The sequence below is a fragment of the Gordionus sp. m RMFG-2023 genome, chromosome 1 (genome assembly GCF_954871325.1).
Source record: "Gordionus sp. m RMFG-2023 chromosome 1, tfGorSpeb1-WG-v2, whole genome shotgun sequence".
In the NCBI taxonomy this organism is placed as follows: Eukaryota; Metazoa; Nematomorpha; class Gordioida; order Chordodea; family Parachordodidae; genus Gordionus; species Gordionus sp. m RMFG-2023.
The window spans coordinates 79,981,724-80,001,590 of record NC_088775.1 but is presented as its reverse complement, the minus strand read 5'-3'; the positions used below and the strand labels follow the sequence as shown (position 1 = coordinate 80,001,590).

The 19,867-nt window shown below is 26.3% G+C and overlaps 1 protein-coding gene across 1 annotated transcript in view; it reads left to right on the top strand.

Annotated features, from left to right (window-relative positions):
• Positions 1-4,625: 4,625 nt before the first annotated feature.
• The window catches only part of LOC135931674 (uncharacterized), a 29,399-nt gene continuing 14,157 nt past the window's right edge, over positions 4,626-19,867 (top strand). The window contains exons 1-6 of the mRNA XM_065468938.1: positions 4,626-4,685; positions 5,136-5,699; positions 15,515-15,620; positions 15,711-15,805; positions 16,202-16,323; positions 17,551-17,731. Of these exons, the coding sequence (XP_065325010.1) occupies positions 5,217-5,699; positions 15,515-15,620; positions 15,711-15,805; positions 16,202-16,323; positions 17,551-17,731 (987 nt within the window). The 5' untranslated portion in view covers positions 4,626-4,685; positions 5,136-5,216. The remainder of the gene's footprint in view (positions 4,686-5,135; positions 5,700-15,514; positions 15,621-15,710; positions 15,806-16,201; positions 16,324-17,550; positions 17,732-19,867) is intronic.

The window sequence follows — 19,867 nt, the reverse complement described above, 5'->3', positions numbered from 1 at the left end:
ACCATATAAAAAATGTTAAAAAAAGAATTTTTAGAACCGGTGTAGTGTGTGAAAGTGATTGCCGTGAGATTTCGAATTCTCACACCATCAAAATCTCACGGTTCATACCGTGTGAAAGTGATTTCATGAGATTTTGATTTTTATCGCTTCAAATACATTGGGGGCCATTTAAATATTCAGAATCTCACGGCTATTCAATATTTCAAAATCTCATAGATTTTTTTAAAATCTCACATTACGAATTCAATATGGATTAGATTTTCTCAAATTTAAAACGTCAGATTTTAATGTAGCTGTCAAATTGAAAATATTTCTATATAATACATTTTAATTTGAAAAGAAAGGAAAATTTCCTGTATTATGAAGTAAGTTTTTAACTAACAATATATATTATATTTTATAAATATTTTTAGTGATAATTTTTCCAAAATAAATGAATTTTTAAAATTTTTAAAAATTTCACTTAATGTCAATAAATCTAACTTTATTAGAAAATGCACGGCCTACAAGATAAAAGATGACAATCTTTACTACATGATAGGGGAAAGTAAATTTTAGATATTATTTTATTTCAAATTGTCATAATGTATATGGGTTTATAAATATATTAATTTTTTTTTAAAATTTAGGATAATTATTAAATTTGATTAGAACATTTCATATATTTTTGTTAAAGTCTTAATTAATTTATTTTATAGGTAAATTAGGATGTAAGTGTATTTTATATTTCAAATTATTTTAATATATTTTATGTTTATATATATATAAGAACATCTAATATATTTACTAAGATTTTACATATAGGCATTATAAGATAAGTGCTATTTATATAACTAAAATTTAATTTAGATTATCACATAATTTATTATTTCTGCACCATCACCTAATATTATTATAAATATAAAATTTAACATTGCAGAAGTTAACACTTTGGGTGAAAGTAAATGATAGATACTTTATAATGTATAAATATAAAATTTTCAATGCAATTTTCATTATTATTTAGCATTATAAATCTTTAAGCCATTGTGTTTTTATTTTTTCTGCTTATTATTATGTATATAATTTAATGATATATTATTTTAGAAGAAAGAAAAGTTATATGGTCAGGAGATGAACAAAGGAAGATAATTAAAATGATACATGAGGGGGGGGGGTGTATCTACAGTTCTAGGGAGGGCATCTGGGGATAAAAAAACTAATCAAATAATAACTGAAAAGTAAACATTTGCAACATTATCTTAATTAATTTTTTTATAGCTTTTATTGGTTAGGAAGCAATAAACACATTAGGGAGTTTATCAAATCCTGTGAGGTTTGTCAAAAATCAAACAGTCGTTTTGATAAAACTTCTAATGTTTTGCATAATATAAAGGTAGTACCAAAGTCTTGGTATCAAATTGGCATCGATTTAATCCAGATGCCAGAGTCTAGTGAAAATTTAAAATATATTTTATGTGCAATATGTTATTTCTCAAAATATTTAATGACCATTGCTATAAAGGATAAAACAGCTAAATCTGTTGTGAAAGCCTTATACATTATTGTCAACACCCACCAATGTTATGAAGTTATAAAATTAAAAATATCAATTTTAACTTTGAATTTTATTTGTTTTTAATTTAATAAAACTAAAATATATAATATATAGATTATAAACGATCAGGGTAGGGAATTCTGTAACAATGTTTGTACATAATTCCATAAATATTGTGGGATAGTACAGAGAATAACCTCCGCCCACCACCCACAAGCAAATGGTTTGGTTGAGAGAGTTAATAGGACAATCTAGAACCGAATAGCAAAATCGGTTTTGGATATCCCAACTGACTGGCCGGACGCTTTAGTAAGGGTGTGTGGGACCTACAACCATACACTCTTTTACAGGATTTTCACCCTATGAACTGATGTATGGTCAGAAACCGCGACGTCCTCTTACAGTTAAGATAATCTTTATATTTTTAATTATTATTTAGTTACAAAATAAAATTAATGATGTATTAGCCTTACCAGAGGTCATGGCAAGACGAATGTCTAAGGGAAAGATATAAAAATGGCGCATCTCAAGAAAATAACAAAGCTGGCTATATAAAATATTGGCACAGCTCAGCTCAAATAGAGAAAGAATTATGAGAAGAGGACTAATGGTGCAAAATCTTTTGTTGTGGGACAAAAGGTTCTTGCATGGAATCATAAAAGGTCAGATAGGAAAGGGGGAAAATGTTGAACCCCTGGATTGGCCCTTAATTGATCAATAAAATATTTAATAAGGGTAATAATTATATTATATAAATTATTTATTGTATATCAAGGTGTATATGAATTAATAACAACAAATAATGTTATTTTGAAAACAAAATACAATCAATTTATATAATATAATTATTACACTTATCAAAAATTTTATTGATCAAATAAGGGCCAATCCAGGGGTTTAACATTCCCCCCCCTCCTTTCCTATCTACCTTTTATGATTCCAAGCAAATGAGATTTTGAAATATTGAATAGCCGTGAGATACTGAATATTTAAATGGCCCCCAATGTATTTGAAGCGATAAAAATCAAAATCTCATGAAATCACTTTCACACGGTATGAGCCGTGAGATTTTGATGGTGTGAGAATTCGAAATCTTATGGCAATCACTTTCACACGCTACACCGGCCTGGGAATATTTAAGAAAAAATTAAATACAGGCCTGGTCGGGTTTACAAGTCTGTTAAAAGCTATATTAAGAAAAACATAAGAGAGAGGGGAACAAAAAAAGGTCTCATTGAGATGCGCGGAAACTAAGATAGCTTCCTTTGAACATGGTGATTTGAGATTGTAACATAAAAGGGAATCCATGATCACCATTAATTTAAGATTTTTTTTTTACCTAAAATCTTAAAAAAATGATAGCCTAGGGGATCTAGGAACCCAATTTTAGAAATAATATGGATGCAGTAAGATCTGGAAAGTCTTGGTACTTTCAAATTTTTGGCCTTTCGTCTGTAATAAACTGATCGATGTTTGGATTAGAAGAAAATTTAGAGCACAAGTAAAATTCCAAATAAGATGTTCAGCTTCTACTGAGTGGTAGGGGGGGGGGGAGTTTGCATCCAATTTTTCTTGAGGAGGGTAGGGGGTAGGCATTTTTAATGGGGGTAATATAAATTTATTGAGGGGATATATTTTTTGATGAAATAGGACAAAATATATTGCTGTAATAATTAATACTTTTATTATAAACCTAAATACAATGATATTGCTTATCATCAACCAAAATTATATATTTCAATTGATCATACATTATTTTCCAAATAAAACTTTCTGCTATCTTATATAATTTAAAAGGGTTACTGTAAGACATTCTCAAACAATGCCAAACAATAAGCTATAATAATGAATTCATTGGATTTTTTGAATTCATGATCTAAAAAATAAATAATTTTCACAATATTTTGATAGTTGATAGTAGAGCTAATATAATTGAAGTTATTTTTAAATTTTGTAAATGAATACCATTATAATTAAAAAGGTGTAATTAATAATGCAAAAAAGGAAATTGCTAGGGGGGGTTAGGCATAGGTTCTTGAGAGGTGCTTGCATCCAGTGGAATTTGTCATGTAAGCACTGGGTGGTTTCCTCTAAACCAAGGAATGTTTGTGAGCTCATCTGGTCTTTTCCTATAGATATTGTAAGTAAACGGGTTCCAGGAGGTTTGAGTATTTGACCAACCGTAATTTGTTTGAATTATATAGTTAATAGCAAGGGAGGTTAAGGTCTACCGTTTATAGTCTAAAAAACGGGAGTTTTTCCCGTATCATTTACAATTATGCTCATAGCCTAGTCTATACCCTATCGAGGAATGGTAATGGGAGAGATTCGTCCTCTACAATTTCTTAAAGTAGCCAAAGGAGGGTTAAGAAAGTCTCTCTGTGCCGAGGACTGTGGAAGAAATAAAAGGCACGAATTTTTCCTCCACAAGCAGGCAGTTTTCAAATAAACTATTTCTACCACTCACAAGCCACTTATAACCTCGCATTGAAAACAAGAGAAAGGAAGACTGACTAAGAAACTAAATTAAGACTTCTAATTTAACACTTCTCTTTAAACTTATCGTCGCCAATGTGGTGTTTATAAAAGGTATTATAAGAATCAAATATAATTTTATTTTTAACAAATTGAAAAGATCAAAAAGATTATTTAACTTTAACAATAATTTGTTTATATTGATCCAAAGTTGGTAAATAAAATACAATTTATATAAAGCTAATACATATACAAATTATATAAATGATACTCAACAAATGGCGTATCAACTGCTTCTTCTGAGGCCTACATTAAAAGGAGTTCTATCACCACTAGATAATCAATGAAAGATCGACGTAAACAAAATTTAGTATTTTAATGGCTTATGAGAAAAATAACAGAATTTAATATTTGTACAAATTTTTAAATCTTTACTTTTTGTTTTTATTCGAAAAAATATTGGCCTCCTAAGTAAGCAGTTGAACCTCTCCCCTACCCCTCCATCAGCAAAAAATTCCTAACTACAGCCTTGAACCTCTAGCATATATATTTTTATTTTATTACACTATTTTTTAAATATGAATTTATATTTAAAATTTAATATAAAAACAGCATTTTCATAAAATGGTTAAATATTTTATTCACCTGATTATGCGAGCTTAATATCCCACAGGTAATTTTTATACTATATAATAAAGCCCGTTATACATCTATATATAATTTTTCATAAATATAAAATTTTTCTACATATTGTTTGTTATTAAGTTTTTTTATCAATTAAGATATATTCAATTTTATTATTTCTAGTAACAGAAGCTTTTTTTAAAAAATACAATTATTTCTCATGAACATTTATAATTAATTTCATTTGATTCACTTATATCAAGGGATTAAAAATTAATTTCACTAATTTGGTTACATAATGAATGTTGATTCCTTCATATATTTTAAGAATATATATTTTAGAAAAAGGGTTAATAAATTATGTAATTAAGTAGGATTCATTGTTTATAATATAAAAATAATTATACAATTAAACTTAATAAATTTATTAAAATGTTTTATAAAAAAGCAGACATATAGAATTTATATATAATCTCTTGAATATTAATTTATTATATAGGTACAATAGCAAAGGCCATTCAATCTATCTCTTCAATGTTGAGAGTGCATTGAAAGAAGAATTAATATCTTTATATTTAATATGAACTCACATTCTACCATCCCTTTAAAACAAACTTTTAATTTAGATTATCAAAATAGCCATTGTTCTGATATCCTTAACAGTTCATATCAGTCAAATACCAACTATAAATCACAGACTGGTCCAAATGACTATAATGAATATAACAACTTTGGTAACCTTAACCACAATAAAAACATTGCAATTGACAGACATAACAATCAAAATCCATATTATTTGATTAAACATGACCAAAACAATTTAAACTTTTATGCCACAAGCAATTCTACATTTTCGAACTCAGTTAATTCCAAAAATTCTATTTTTTCCAATCATCGAAGATCACCATCCATTTCAAAAAATAAATCACCAAGCCATCTTTCAGGCAGAACTCAAAGGGGTAGACCATTCAATGTGCCTGATTGTTATGTTGCCCTACCTAAGGGGAAAAAATATATAGCTATCAATTTGCTCAATCAACAATCAATCATTCTTGTCATCGATGTAAATAATATTTTATTAAAAAATAGTAAAATATTTTATAATTAATAGTTTTTGCATTAGCATAATTAGACCAAAATCATAAATATGATGTGTAAAATAATTTTATTTCCTTGTCCAAATATAAAAACACATTTGGCATGTAGCCTTAGGCATAGCCACGATTATCTAAAGGGAAATTACTTAGTAGAGGTTGGTGAAATTAGTGCAAAATATTTTTTTATGGGGTAGACCAGAAATTTACAAAATTTTTTTCTATTATACAAATTATGCCTTTTTTTTCTTAATTAAGAATTATTTCGGGCCAAGTAACTTGTATACAAAATTATTTTATGGACTTGGCATATTTTTTTATAATTTAAGCTGTTAACTTTTGCCTTTGAAAATTTTCATGTTATGCAAGTTCATGCCTCCTTAAATTGTATCGAAAGGCTTTAAGCTTGCCTTTTGAAGTCTTAAAATAAATTTGGTTTTACACTTCATTTTTCTTTCTGATTCATTTACAAAGTCATTGAGATTATTTAAGCATATTGTAATTATAGTTTAATCAAATCCTGCACAGTCTAGGAATGAAATTTAATTTTATGGAAAAGGAGGGGAGATCTAAGATTGGGGACACACATCTCTACCTACCCTCCCTCAGTAGTACACTATTGATTTTTAAAGTTGCCCAATCATTATCCAATTTTAGAATTTTATTGGTTTTGGTACATGATTATATTATATTTCTTCAGTTGCATATTTATTTTGAAATAAATATTTTAGAAATAATTCTTTTTTTGTGTGTGTTTTGTTGTCATTTTCATTCACAAGAATGTTTTAAATATTATCAGTTAACTTCTTGAGCCCTCAACCCTTGTTATATCAAAAAAGGTATAATCCTCAAACCTTATGGATTATTGTACCTTAATTTCTTCTCTCATATTGCTTGGTCTAAAAAGAAATTATTCTGCTACCAATACTGGATCTTGTAAAAAAGTGTTTAATTAACTCTCTTATGCGTAGAACTTTAATTATATTCAATAAAAATTTATGAAGTCTTACTTTAACATCGAAAAAATAGATTAATTGATGCTATTCAATATTTAATTCATTTAGAAATGATTTTTGTTTTTTTTGTAACTACTTTGTTTTTTTAACATTTATAACAAATAAATAACAAATATTCTAAACAAAAGCGAAAAGGACCAGTCAATACTCAACTTTTTAAAAAGAATTAGCCAGTCAGAAGAAGGGAAATCCTGGCCTGGACCAGTATCGGATCCTGGATCTGGTTCTCTGTAGATTATTAAAATTTTGCATAAAACTCATTCCCAAAGGTTCCTAACCCCCCCCTTCCCTTGCAAGTGCCCTGTATGAGATATATTAATACTTTCATATTATTTTTCATAATAGATTGCATTATTAATATTAAGTTAAAAAAAATAGATTTGAATGATAATAATGATTCATTATTATCACAATTACATTTTTACAGTTTAAAAATATAATACAAAGCTTTATAAGTAATGCAAAATAAAAATTTTAATGATTTTGGCTCTTATCAAAATGGTATCATTTAATGTTAGCTTACAGAATTCTAAATAAATCATAAAAATGTTAATATAATATACTAATTTGTAACACAAAATCATAAATATTTTTCTTTGTTCAATAATCTGAGATTTTTTCCCCACATTTATAATATGAAATATAAAATGTATTTTGTTAATTTTAAAATGTAATAAATAGGGTTTTTTTAAAAAAAATATTAAATCAACTTTACCTTCTATAAGTACTTTTTATTAGTTCATTTTAATAGGTTATTTTAAATATAAATTTTAGATTTTTAAATTTTAAAGCTTTGTAAATTTAAAAAATAAATAACGAGGACATAGACCTAACTTATACGCTTTTAAAGTAAAATCTCAATACACATAAGGTCTGCCGGGGGAATAGTATATCATCAAAATTGCACTGCAAACCTACATTTTATGAAATAATATAATTTTTAAAAAAACTTAGTTTCTTTGAAAAAAATATAAAGATCCCCCCCCCCCCATCCGCCTCCTCAATTCATTTTCACTACAATATTTTTTTTATTAATTTAAAAACAAAGTTTGAAATGCTCTTCAAAATAAAATAAATTTTTTTTAAAGAATGTTCAAATTAAACGTGATTTTTGATCAAGTTGCCAAATCTTTATTTAAAATCTGCTAAATCGAGCCGTTTAACAACACTAATGGAAGAAGACGTTGTTTAATTTTATTTTAAAATTTTAAGATTTTTTTTATAAGATTAAATTTTTTTATGCATGAAAAATGGCAAAAGATTTACTTATAAATTTTACAAAAAAAAATATTTATAATTTTTGGTTAAAAATAAGGATTTGGCCAAAACATTATTACGCAAACACGAGATTTCTTTGATTGATAGATGTCCTAACCTTTCTGCCTTCTATAAGCAAAATCTCCAGGATTGCGTTATATATTTTGGCTGAAATATTGGGTTAACCATTTTTAAAAAATCGAGCCGTTTAACAACACTATTTAGACTATTTGTAGGTCAAATTTTTTTTCACTCTTATTAATTTATAGGGCTTCGTTGGTTTCGCTTAAAATCAATATCGATACATCTCTGATTAATATCAAGGGAACACTGAAAAAAATTTATCGAGAAATTCTTATAATAGAATGTCCTAAAAATTTGTAAAAATTATTTAACAAGGAGAGATTGTTCTTAAGAATATGATGAAATAATAATTTTTTATAAAAAAAAATCTTAGATTGATTTACTGGCGTCTATGAGAGTTACTAACTGATCCATTTATGATGACATTGCTGCCATTATTACAAAAGGTTGCTATATTAGTAACTTCGGACAACCGTATATTTACTGACAAATATAAATAATATTCGATTTTAGCCAATTTGGTCTTTCGAAATTTTTATTTAAAAAACGAAACAAAAAGAGAGTTGTTTTGTTATTTTTATGCCAAAAAAACACCTTTTCAATAAAAAAATAAATCAAATTAAATTACAAAATCCATATTTGCACCAAATTTAAAATTTTTAGTTCCACAATGATAAAAGGTGAATTGGAAACCTAAGATTGGAACATTTAATTTTTTTAAATCCATTTAAGCCTCAATATTTTCTATATTTCGAAACATAGGCTAGAAATGGTGAAATAGTGTTTTATTCTTTTTGAAATTATCTAAATAGCCGTTTCTGTAAACAGCCTAAAATGGAAGAGGCTATTTCGATTTACCACGTTTTTTTTTATTTTCACCGCAAAAATATAAATAACAAGTAATATTTATATAATGTACAAAATTAACAAACCAGAATAGGGTGTCATAGCTTAAAGGCTGAATATCCTTGGCCAAACAGAAATAATTTTCAAAAACAATCCGAGCGTTAACACTAGATTCCCAAAATATCAAAAAATTAAATTCACGAAACCTTCGAAGCTTTAATGAGAATACATAAATAAGCTATTTTAAATATAAAAATTAAATATGTCCAAAACATAATTCTAATAATTTTTTTAAATTTCAAAAATTTTATATAACGATTTCTATTACAATTTTAGAATTCGCGAAAGTTTTTTTAAAAAAGATTTTGGACATGGTCTAATAAAAAAAAAGAAAATTTGAATCCACCCTTGTATTTATTTCACAAAACATCCTTAAAAAGTTTTTTAAAAGTTCTTAAAGGGTTAATAAAAAAAATATATAACAACTAAGCAAAAACTTAAAATAAATTTTTAAGCAGCACTTAAAAAGTTTTTTAAAAAAGCCTGAAAGCATTAGAAAATGTATGTATTTTTTTTATACTTTTTTTAGCGAAAAAAAAAATTTAATTGCATTTAAAAGAAAAAAAATTAATACTAAAATTTAATTTATTTTTTTAAAAAAATATTTAATTATAGAATATATGATTTTAATAAAGGAATGTTATTTCTTATTTCCTTAACGATTTATAATATTGACATTGAGGAAAATTATGAAATTTATTAATTCATTTCTAGTTTAAAATGAAAGAAAAAATATATATCAGAGATATTTAAAATGAGATAGATAAAATGTTTCAGGTGATGGCATGGGTCTTCCTTAGGTATGTAAGATATCGCCGATAAGTAGAAACTCAACATCTCCAATGATAGAAGTTCATATAAGATTAGTGACGTGTATGTCAAAGATATAAATATTAAAAACATACCGATAGGAGGCCACTGTCGGAATGGATATTGCTAATCGTTAAAACCAATAATAATGACTGCTTGTCATGTATATAATGTTTATAGTAGAGCTGCACCGAACTACAATTTTTTGCACATATAAATTTTTTTAAAAAGCGTTTTAATCAGAATATTTTCAGATCTCGGTTCTTAAAAATCAAGAAAAAGTCTCAGGCTATGTCCTAAGCCGGCTTATGGATACTTAATTGCTTTTTAGTATAGGCTAAAAAGTATTTGAACGAGGACATCCTATTTTGGTTTGTTTTAAGTATTTGGTGGGATTGTTATTTTTCGTATTTTATTCTCGTTCTTAGGTTTTTTCTAAAAAAAATTTCTGCTTTTTTGGTTATTTAGTCTATATTAAATAGCCGGCTAGTTAGTATTAAGCTGACCTAAGATACGGACTCAAAACTTTAAAATTTAAAATTCTAAAGATATGTCTTATCTTTAAATTTTTATAAAGGTTTATATTTATAAGATATATAGTAAATTATGTCTTATTTTTTTAAGTTAAATGGCCCTTAAAGGATAATTATACATATATTTCCATATTTTTTTTTAAAAATGATATTCATAATTTTCACTTGTCTAAAAATAAGTATAAATTTATATGCTAACATACTTTATATTCATATTAAATTTTCTGTTAAAACAAACTTTGTATCTTTATTTTAATAAAAAAGAACAAATTAAATATCAATATAATGAAATATAAAATAATTAATAATTAGGATATTTTTCTTTATGAAGATAAGAGCTATGTAATAATAAGCTTCTCCTATGAGGGCTATCTATATCATCAGCTGTGCAGAAGACGAATTCTGATGGAACACTTGTTGCAAGAGATGCCAAATACTTTTATGCGAAGTATTCCTAAGTTGGAAACCTTGATTATTAAACCCTCCAATAATTAAGAGAATCGATCATAGATAAAATATTGGTATCTTTGTTAATTAATGAAATTTAAATTCGCATCATTTTTATTTACTATAGGTTTCTTAATAAAGGCAATGGAATAAACAATAGGCAAATAAAAATGCACAAAAGTTTTGGGTAATTTTCTTATTTTAGCTTATTAATATACTTTACTTCTTCTCTCTTTAAAAAAATATAAAAAAAACATTAAACATTTTAATTTATTAGACATTTTTTTATGTGAATTAAGAAGATTTATTACTAGAAAGGGAAATTAGTTCAAAAATAAATAAAAAATAAAAATGGATTTGATAGGTACTGCCTAAGGTAGTAACTATCGTATGGTATTTTGTTTATCTTAAATTTGGATAATGTATTTAAAAAATACATTATTTTCGGAAAACGTCTGTGGCCTAGTCGATAAAAGCGCGTGCCAATCCATTAGTTCTGGGTTATAATCCACAAGGATCGTTTTATTTCTGAGGCTCCATTATTAATATTCTTATTACATTTTAATAAATTTTGGTCGGTCTTTAGGAAGTTAGGTTGTTATTTAGAAAATTACTATATATCCATTAGGCAGTATTTATCCTTAACCTTAAAAATGTGTGTAAAAATAAAAATACGTATAAAATCGGTATCGGTTAATTTTTTAAAATATATCAGCCGATCGGATATTTGTTAAAAGTCCAATATTGGCTCCGATCTGATACTTTTATATCGGTGCAACCATAATTTATAGGGCTAGTAAACAACATCAAAAAAAGCCAAATATTATATTGATTAGTATTATTTTTTGAAAAAATTGGTATTCCTAATTATTTTTAATGGAACGTACACAAATCGGTTCTAAATTGATGATGCGTCATATTTATAATCTTGTCCTGGAGATGATATGCAAGCGCGTTCTATAAAAATGTTTTTTAGATATTTTCATGAAAAAAAGAAACCTTTTATTTATCATAGGTAGGAAATCATTATATTTAATTTATATATCTATTTAAAATTTTATAAAAATTTTCAAGGTATATACGATATATCATATATTCGTATTTTATAAATGGGTTTGATTTGATTCAATATATATTTTTTATATTTTATAAATGTCAAAATATGAAGGTTTCATGTAATAAATTTTTTTCCTCTTCAAAATTAAAGAAATGATTAAAAAAATTATTGGTGAACACTGTTTGTTAATAGGCTCGATTTGAGCCGATTTAAAAAAACGACCAGCTCAATATTTATTCAGATAAATATTGCATAAGCCTCGAGATTTCTCTAATAAGATGTCCAAACCTTTGTGCCCTCTGAGAAAATCTTCTGGCTTGCGTAATATTTTTCTGAATAAAATATTGAGTTCGCCGTTTTTAAAATCCCAAATCAAGCCTATTAACATTAGATGTACACTTAAATTTCATTCGTTATAAACCGATACGGCGAAATTTTTAATTGGTCCAGTCCAAAATATTTGAAAGTATTTTTGTTAGGTCCGGGCTGATTTACAGGGCTCTGCTATGAAGCCCATTATATTCATTAATGGTAGATTTATTTTCACCCATTTTCATGGGGTAAGTCAACAAATTAATCACCATTTCCCATGTATTTTAACTTATTTTATTTATTACCTAATTTTGTTATCCCCTTATTTCTATTTTATTATTCAAATTGTTTCATCTACTCGTCATTTTCCTTAGCTCAGACCTATCTACAGGGCAGCCTACTCACCGCTAGGTTTAGTTTTTTATTCCTAGAAACTCCCCATATCCCGCTTTTTATCTTGGGTCTCTATCACAAAGTTTAAGGATCTTAATGAATATATGAGGCCTAACCCTGCGTTCATAGCGCGAATTCGCGTCGAAGTACACCAAAAGGAATGTAAAATTATTATATTTATATGCCTTGCGTTGGAAGTTAACACGAATTCGCGACCAAGTATACAAAATTAATATAAATATAATAGTTATTAATTATATTTGCTTTGCCACAAATTTGCGTCGAAGGCCTCATTTATGGTAACGCATTTGACGTTATTATAAAATTAAGCCAATTAATAGATATAAATTTATAAATATAAAGCGTTATGATGATAACGCTACGATAAAATTTGATAAACATATGGTTTCGAAGCCTTGTTAAAAGATATGCGGATTATAAAAATAATAGCAAATTCGATAAAAAGGTTATGATTTTTCTTAAATATTATCTCTTTCTGACTTTATCTTAAATTAGTTTTAAAACTGAATTAGCTGTAATAGCGCTGTGTTAAATAACGCAACGCTTGAACATAACGCTTTTACTATAAATGCAGCGTAAGTTAGAAAAAATGGCCAAAATTTCTCTGCGCCGAATTATCTATGCGCCAAATCAACCAGCCGAAATGATTTATAAACCGGCTGAGAAATTGTAAATGATTTTATTGTCTGCCTTTTTATTTCTAATTTCTATATATATTCCATTTTAAATATAAGTTTATTTATATAAATAACTAAAAAGAATTTTTAGGGCCCTTCGCATTATTATTCTTATCTAAGTAACAAAGTTTTTTCTGCTTTCTTACGAAAAAAACTATATAAGAACTGAAAATGAATGAAATTTTTGAATTATGATATTGCTGGATGAGTTTGTAAATTATTTTAATTTTACCATCTAGATGATGAAATAAGCATCTTGATTTTAAATCATTTACCTTTTATAACCACCCACTTATGATTTTGATGAAATTTTTATTCAAACTAATTATCATTTAACTTATATTGGGTAACATTTAAGCCTTTTATCGCTTAAATATTTTTTAGAAATTTCAGGAGATAAAAGACCTAATTTGACCCTTCTCGGAATTATTCAATTGATGATATACTGAAAGCTAGTTATAAAATAAATACAACTAGTTTCAAAATATAATGATATTTTATACCTTACATTGTATTTCAATAAAAAAAATTTTTCGGTAGACTTCTTATTTAAGTCAATTGAGATTGCTTCAATTTTTTATAAGAATTTAAAAATAAACATTACTAAAACTATTTTATAATGATTTTCAAAAATTAAAATGATAGCATCGCGATTTCACGGTCAATATAATATAAGCAATATAAACAATTTAAAATATTATCTTTTATCTCCAAAAATAGCCTTGTTAAACGGTTCGATTCGAGTCGATTTTTAAAAACGGCTAACTATTTTATCCAAAAAATATTACCAAGTCAGAAGATTTTGCTCATGGTTGGCGCAAAGGTTTGGACATCTATTAGCGAAATTCTCCTGGCTTGGAAATATTTTTCTGGCTAAATATTGAGATAACTGTTTATCATTAGTTCAAATCAACAACACTATCTAAAGCTTATGATTTTGCCCAGAGCTAAATTGCACGAACCTTAATTTATAAGAGCCTGTTAAAATCTTTTTGACATGGATTCGATCCTATATCTTAATTTTTTTTTTAAAACTAAAATAATTTTGATTGGAGGTTAATAAATAATCAAATTAGCAATATTTTTTTTAAAAAATAGGTCCTTTCTTTATATTATTATTTTTTACTAAGGCATTAATTTTTTTTTTACAATTGTATAAAAGGAATATGAGGATAAATTTAATTTTCACTTTAAGGCATGGTATATAATAATATATTAATGTAAAAAAAATTAACATATATTTTTACATTAGCCTAAATTAAATTATTTATTCATCCATTCTTAGGATAGCACTATTGTATTTTATTAATAAAATTGCATAATGGAAATATGAATATAGGAGCTATTGCCCTTTTTAAAAAATATATATGGATGATAATAAGAAACGACTAGCAAAAATATATTAAAAATAGTGGAGTTGCTTTGGGAGGCGGCCAAAGTGTGTTACACACATAAGTTTAATTTGGGCACTTCTAAAATATATTTAACAAAATTATTATTTAGTGGCAATGTGTTAATTTCAACTTTGAATCATTTTTTGAGCGCGTTTTTAAACATTTAAGAATCTGATTTTACCAAAAATGTATTCCATCATGTTTAAATTAATTAACTACTTTATGAATTTCATACAATTTTGCCATCAATATTTGAACTTAACATAATTTATATTAATCCCATATAGTTTTAAATTATAAGTTACTCATACTAAAAAATTCTCTACAATTCATAAGATAGGTATTCTAAACATGCTGGAATACATTTCCGGTAAAATCAGATTTTTAAATTAAAAAAACAGGCTCAAATAATAATTTAAAGTTGAAAAAATAGCAAATTGCCGGGAGAAACACGTTGACGCTAACATATACACAATCCTTAGAATTGTATAAATATAAACCATTTATAATATCTTTTATATGGAATAAAAATATGAGAAAGAAAGAGTTATCACATGATAGAATTATATATTAGTTTGATCCATCTGAAACTTTTGATTGGACGATGACTAAAAATGGCTAATTCGGTTTAATTTACAGGCGCGTGCCGAATAAAATTTGCCAAGTTTTAAGGCGCGAGTTAATTTATTTCCGCGTTCTTCACTGACATTAATACTAGCCTAGACTCACCATTCACTTATTAAAAGTGTACATACATCGAGGTTGAAATGCCTGAATAGTTTTTTAGCCAATCAATATTAATATAAGATGATTATATTTTCGGTATACATAATTGTCTCATCTCATATTTACTCTCTTTTTTAAAAAAAATAAATAGGATAAATACACCGATTGCCAAAGCGTTTTAGAATACGCCTGTTCCCTCATCGGCCTCAGTCAATCCGAATTTTTCGGATTGGCTCAATTAGTCTATTTTGACTCAGGTAACTTATCAGCAGAAGATATAAATTTTTCTTGTATTTAATAAATAATTAAAAAATTTTCCTTTTTTTTAAAAAAAATAAAATAATTAGGGATGGAATACAAATTTTTAGAACCTGAGGACAGGATAGCATCATCCAGAAGTCCCTCTTCGTCTTGGATAAACGCGGCCACTAAATCTTTCAGAGTAACATAGGAAAATAATTTGAAGAATTTCATAAATTTCATGATATAACATTTATATACACGTACATGTTAATAATCTAGTCTAGACGAAAAATCTTCAAAGATTTTATGAGAATGCGCAAACAACAAGATTTTTGTTCAGATTTTAACTAAAATTTTAAATCTTTTTATAAGTAAATTTTTGTGATTTATTATGCATAAAATATCCTTCATATTTGAAATCACAATTTTTTTAAGAAAAAAAAATCTTTAATGTGATCTTCAAAGATTTTTTGATCAAAATTTTGGAAAATATCTTTGAATGTTTTTTTTTAAATTCTAGCCCTAAGACAATAAGATTGATTTTGGTTTTCTTACTTTTAAATAAAACAAAATTTACGATTTATAAAAATTGAAGTCATTGAACAAGAATGCTGGAATGTACTGCAAAGAATCTAATCATCCTCTCATCAGACAACCATCACTTCAACTTTATCTAAGAGTCAAATTCTATACCGAAAATCCTCAAATTCTTATAAAGTTAATTTTATTTTAAAATATATAATTATTTCTTTTCATGTATACTCAGCCAGGGTTGGGTGCGTTACTTGGGAAAAAAATTAATGGTTCGTTCAAGGAACAAATATAACGATTAAATAATTATTAACTTTGGTTATGTAACCTTATTTAGAAAATGTAATGGGAAAGATAAAAAGGCAGTATGAAGTGGGATTCGAACCGTAGCGAATATCAGTTCTGATAAAAATAACGGTTTGATTCATAAAAAATAATCATATCGGCTCGGGTTGAACCTTTTAAAATCAGTTCGAACTTGCGTGAATTTATTTGTTTAAGGACTTTTCGCCTAAAATCTTATTAGAATTATGCAAAAGAGAAACACATTTTTGAAAATTTTAACACTATTCCTAAAAAAAATTATATTGATATACGATTAAAATATTTAAAAGATTTCTCTTTCTGTCAAATTATATCTATAAAAAGAAATATTAAATTTCATGATTGAGAACACTTCTATAATCCAAATTTAATAGATGGCAAGTCTAACAGCAATATACAAAAGTATTTAAAAATGGCTACTGATATTTATTCAATCAAAATTGAATAACCTATAAAACATTTATGATATTAAAAGCTTTAAACCGTTCAACCTTTTTAGAGATTCGGGTGACAAATATTTTGACGGTTTAGGTTTGTAAGCATGGTTAATATCGATTTAACGGTTCAGGTTCAGTTTGAACCGGATATATAAATTTAAAGTTTTTTTTTAATTATGTTTTATTTAAAAATTAAATGTGTTGAAATAACATTAAAGGGGCTAAATTTAAAAGAATGTTAATTATAAGTTTAATAATTGTATTCTCAAAAGGAACCATAATTATATCTAAAAATTTCAATTAAAATTTTTTCTAATATAGAAATTCGTTGGTAAATGTTTTGTTTTGTTGCCTAAATTTTTTTTAATCTTGAGTTTTATTGGCGAATGGGTGTTCGTGGATTTGACTATAGGAATGATATAAAAGTTGGAGATCCTGATATTATTAATCCTTTTCGGCTTGTTTTGCGGATTGATGCTATTGTTTAAAGGGAATAAAGAGACTCTTAGATATATTTTTCAAAACGGGAAAATTACAAGAACGTTATATAATGTAATGTTATTTATAACTTTTTCCCAACTCTCATTTGCATAATATTATACCCTAATTATATATTTGAAAAAAAAATATTTTAAACTTTTTGTTGTTTTAGGGACAAAATAGCACTCACTCATTACTATTTACAAATGAAAGAAAATGTACTGAAAGATTGTCAAATATGGGAAGAATCGAAATGCTATATATTAGCCGCCTACGCTCTCTTAAGCGATTGCCAGGAAAGTCAAAAACCAAATTTTACTCAATTCGATCCCTATAATTACCTACCCAAATGGGTAAGTATCCTTTTTAAAATTATCATTTCTTATAAATATTAGCTTTTTTTTCTTCCTTAGTTCTTAAACCAGGATCCTTTAAGATAACTGAATAATATTTTTTTACAATCAATGGCCTCAATGATAAGCGTGATACCGCTCAAGAGATGCGTTATTAATTGCCGAACAATAAATAGCATTAATCTCATGTGTAATTTACGTTTCTTTTGTGCGACATCGCGGTTTTCGCGTTTACTATAAACGATGTAGAGTAAATAAATAAAAAAAAATAAGATTTTTCTCACAACTAAATATATATATATAAAAGCATATTTTATTTTTAAAAGTGTCATGAAAATTATGCATAATTACTATCTAAATAAAAATAATTTTAAAAAACTCTTTCATTCAACTTTATTTTTCTAAGCACTAAAATTTTATTATTCTAAAAATTATTTTTTAAAAAAATATTTAACTTATAGCAAGTTAACCGGATAGTCAATCTGGAATATTACCTTGATGTTTGGAAATCCATTTTTAACCATTTACTGAAAAGAAAGAAAGAACAATTTAATTCTTAAGAAAAAAAAACCTTTTTCATTTCCTGAAAAAATAAATTATATAAATTCCATTCGGTTTGATTTATAATTGAGAGATTCTGATAACATTACCACATATAATAAAAGTAAAGAACCTTTGGACAATTTATTATAGCGGATATTAGAAAAAAAGAAATCAAATCGATCACTTTACAACCCGACCATCTCAGATTTTGTTAAAATTTGGTATTTAAGTTAATAAAGTATTGTAAGTGACGAATCCAAAATATTAGAGTCTTAACTCTATTAGAATTGGAGATATAGGGCTTCAAAGTGGGTCAACTTGGTCATTTTTCGAAAAAAATGATTTTTTAAAATTGAGATAACTTTTATATTAGATGCACTAAGTATATTTAGTATGGCTCATTTTATAGCCCTAAGTAAACTCTTGAACATATGATAAATAAAATTAATTTTTAGTTTAAATATTTTTTTTAAATTGCGGTTAAAAATTTGTAATTAATTTTTTAAAATGTTAGACTAAATTTTTTTTTCCAAATTTCAGTTATTTTGTAAAGAGTACCAAGAACTGTTCATATATAAAATTTCAGAGTGGGGCCAAAAAAAATAATTAGATAAAATCGCATTTTAAAAAAATCCGCTAGATGGCGCAAGAAATTTAAAATATCAATTTTAACATAAAAAGTCATTCTAATAAATTTTTTTTTATTCCATAATATAATATTTGTCGAATAATTAATAATAAGCGTATAATATAAATATTTAAAATAATTTTAATTTCTTTGAAATTAATTGAATTATCGATTTTTCGAAATATTTTTCCCAATAATTATATCTGTTACTTTTTTCCTAAAATTTATAATTTTTAAAATTAATTAATTTATTAATATTTTATTAAATATGTTTTGTACAAATCCATTGAATCTTCCAAATCACTATTCCGTGAAAGGTTTGCGTAAGGTGCCCCTATGGATGACAATGTATCATAAAATTAAGAAAGGAGAATATATTTGTCCTAAGTGTCGCAAATTATTTTATAAAAAGAAGAATAGTATTCCAATTTTAGAGGATAGCAATATCCCTTCAACTTCAAATAATTTCTTAAACTCCACCGATATAGAAAATGATTATCCGACGACAATGCGCAACTCCCTACACTTTTTTTAGAATCCTTAAATTCTACTTTAAATCAAATGGGGCATTCTCCAGTAAAAAAAAAAGAGATTAAGAGAAAAGGGATATCCCAAGAAAAAGCTCAGCAGAATTTCAAAAGCTATTGGGAAAATTCTACAACCAAAGATTAATAAAAATGATAGTGACGATTGGATAATTCATATGAAAAATAATTATCCATTATTGTCTAAAACCCCAAAATATCAATTATTAACAACATTACCTAAATTGGAGCATTCATAAAATTAAAAAACAATTTAATGCTTCGTTTTATATGATCCGTAATTCAAAATACATTCATAGTCAAAAGGGGATTCTTTCAACTCCTAATCCCAAGGCAGGTAAAACTATAGATCAAAACACAGTTGACGTAGTTAAAAATTTAAATGACGAATATTGTAGATTATTGCCCGGAAAAAAAGAT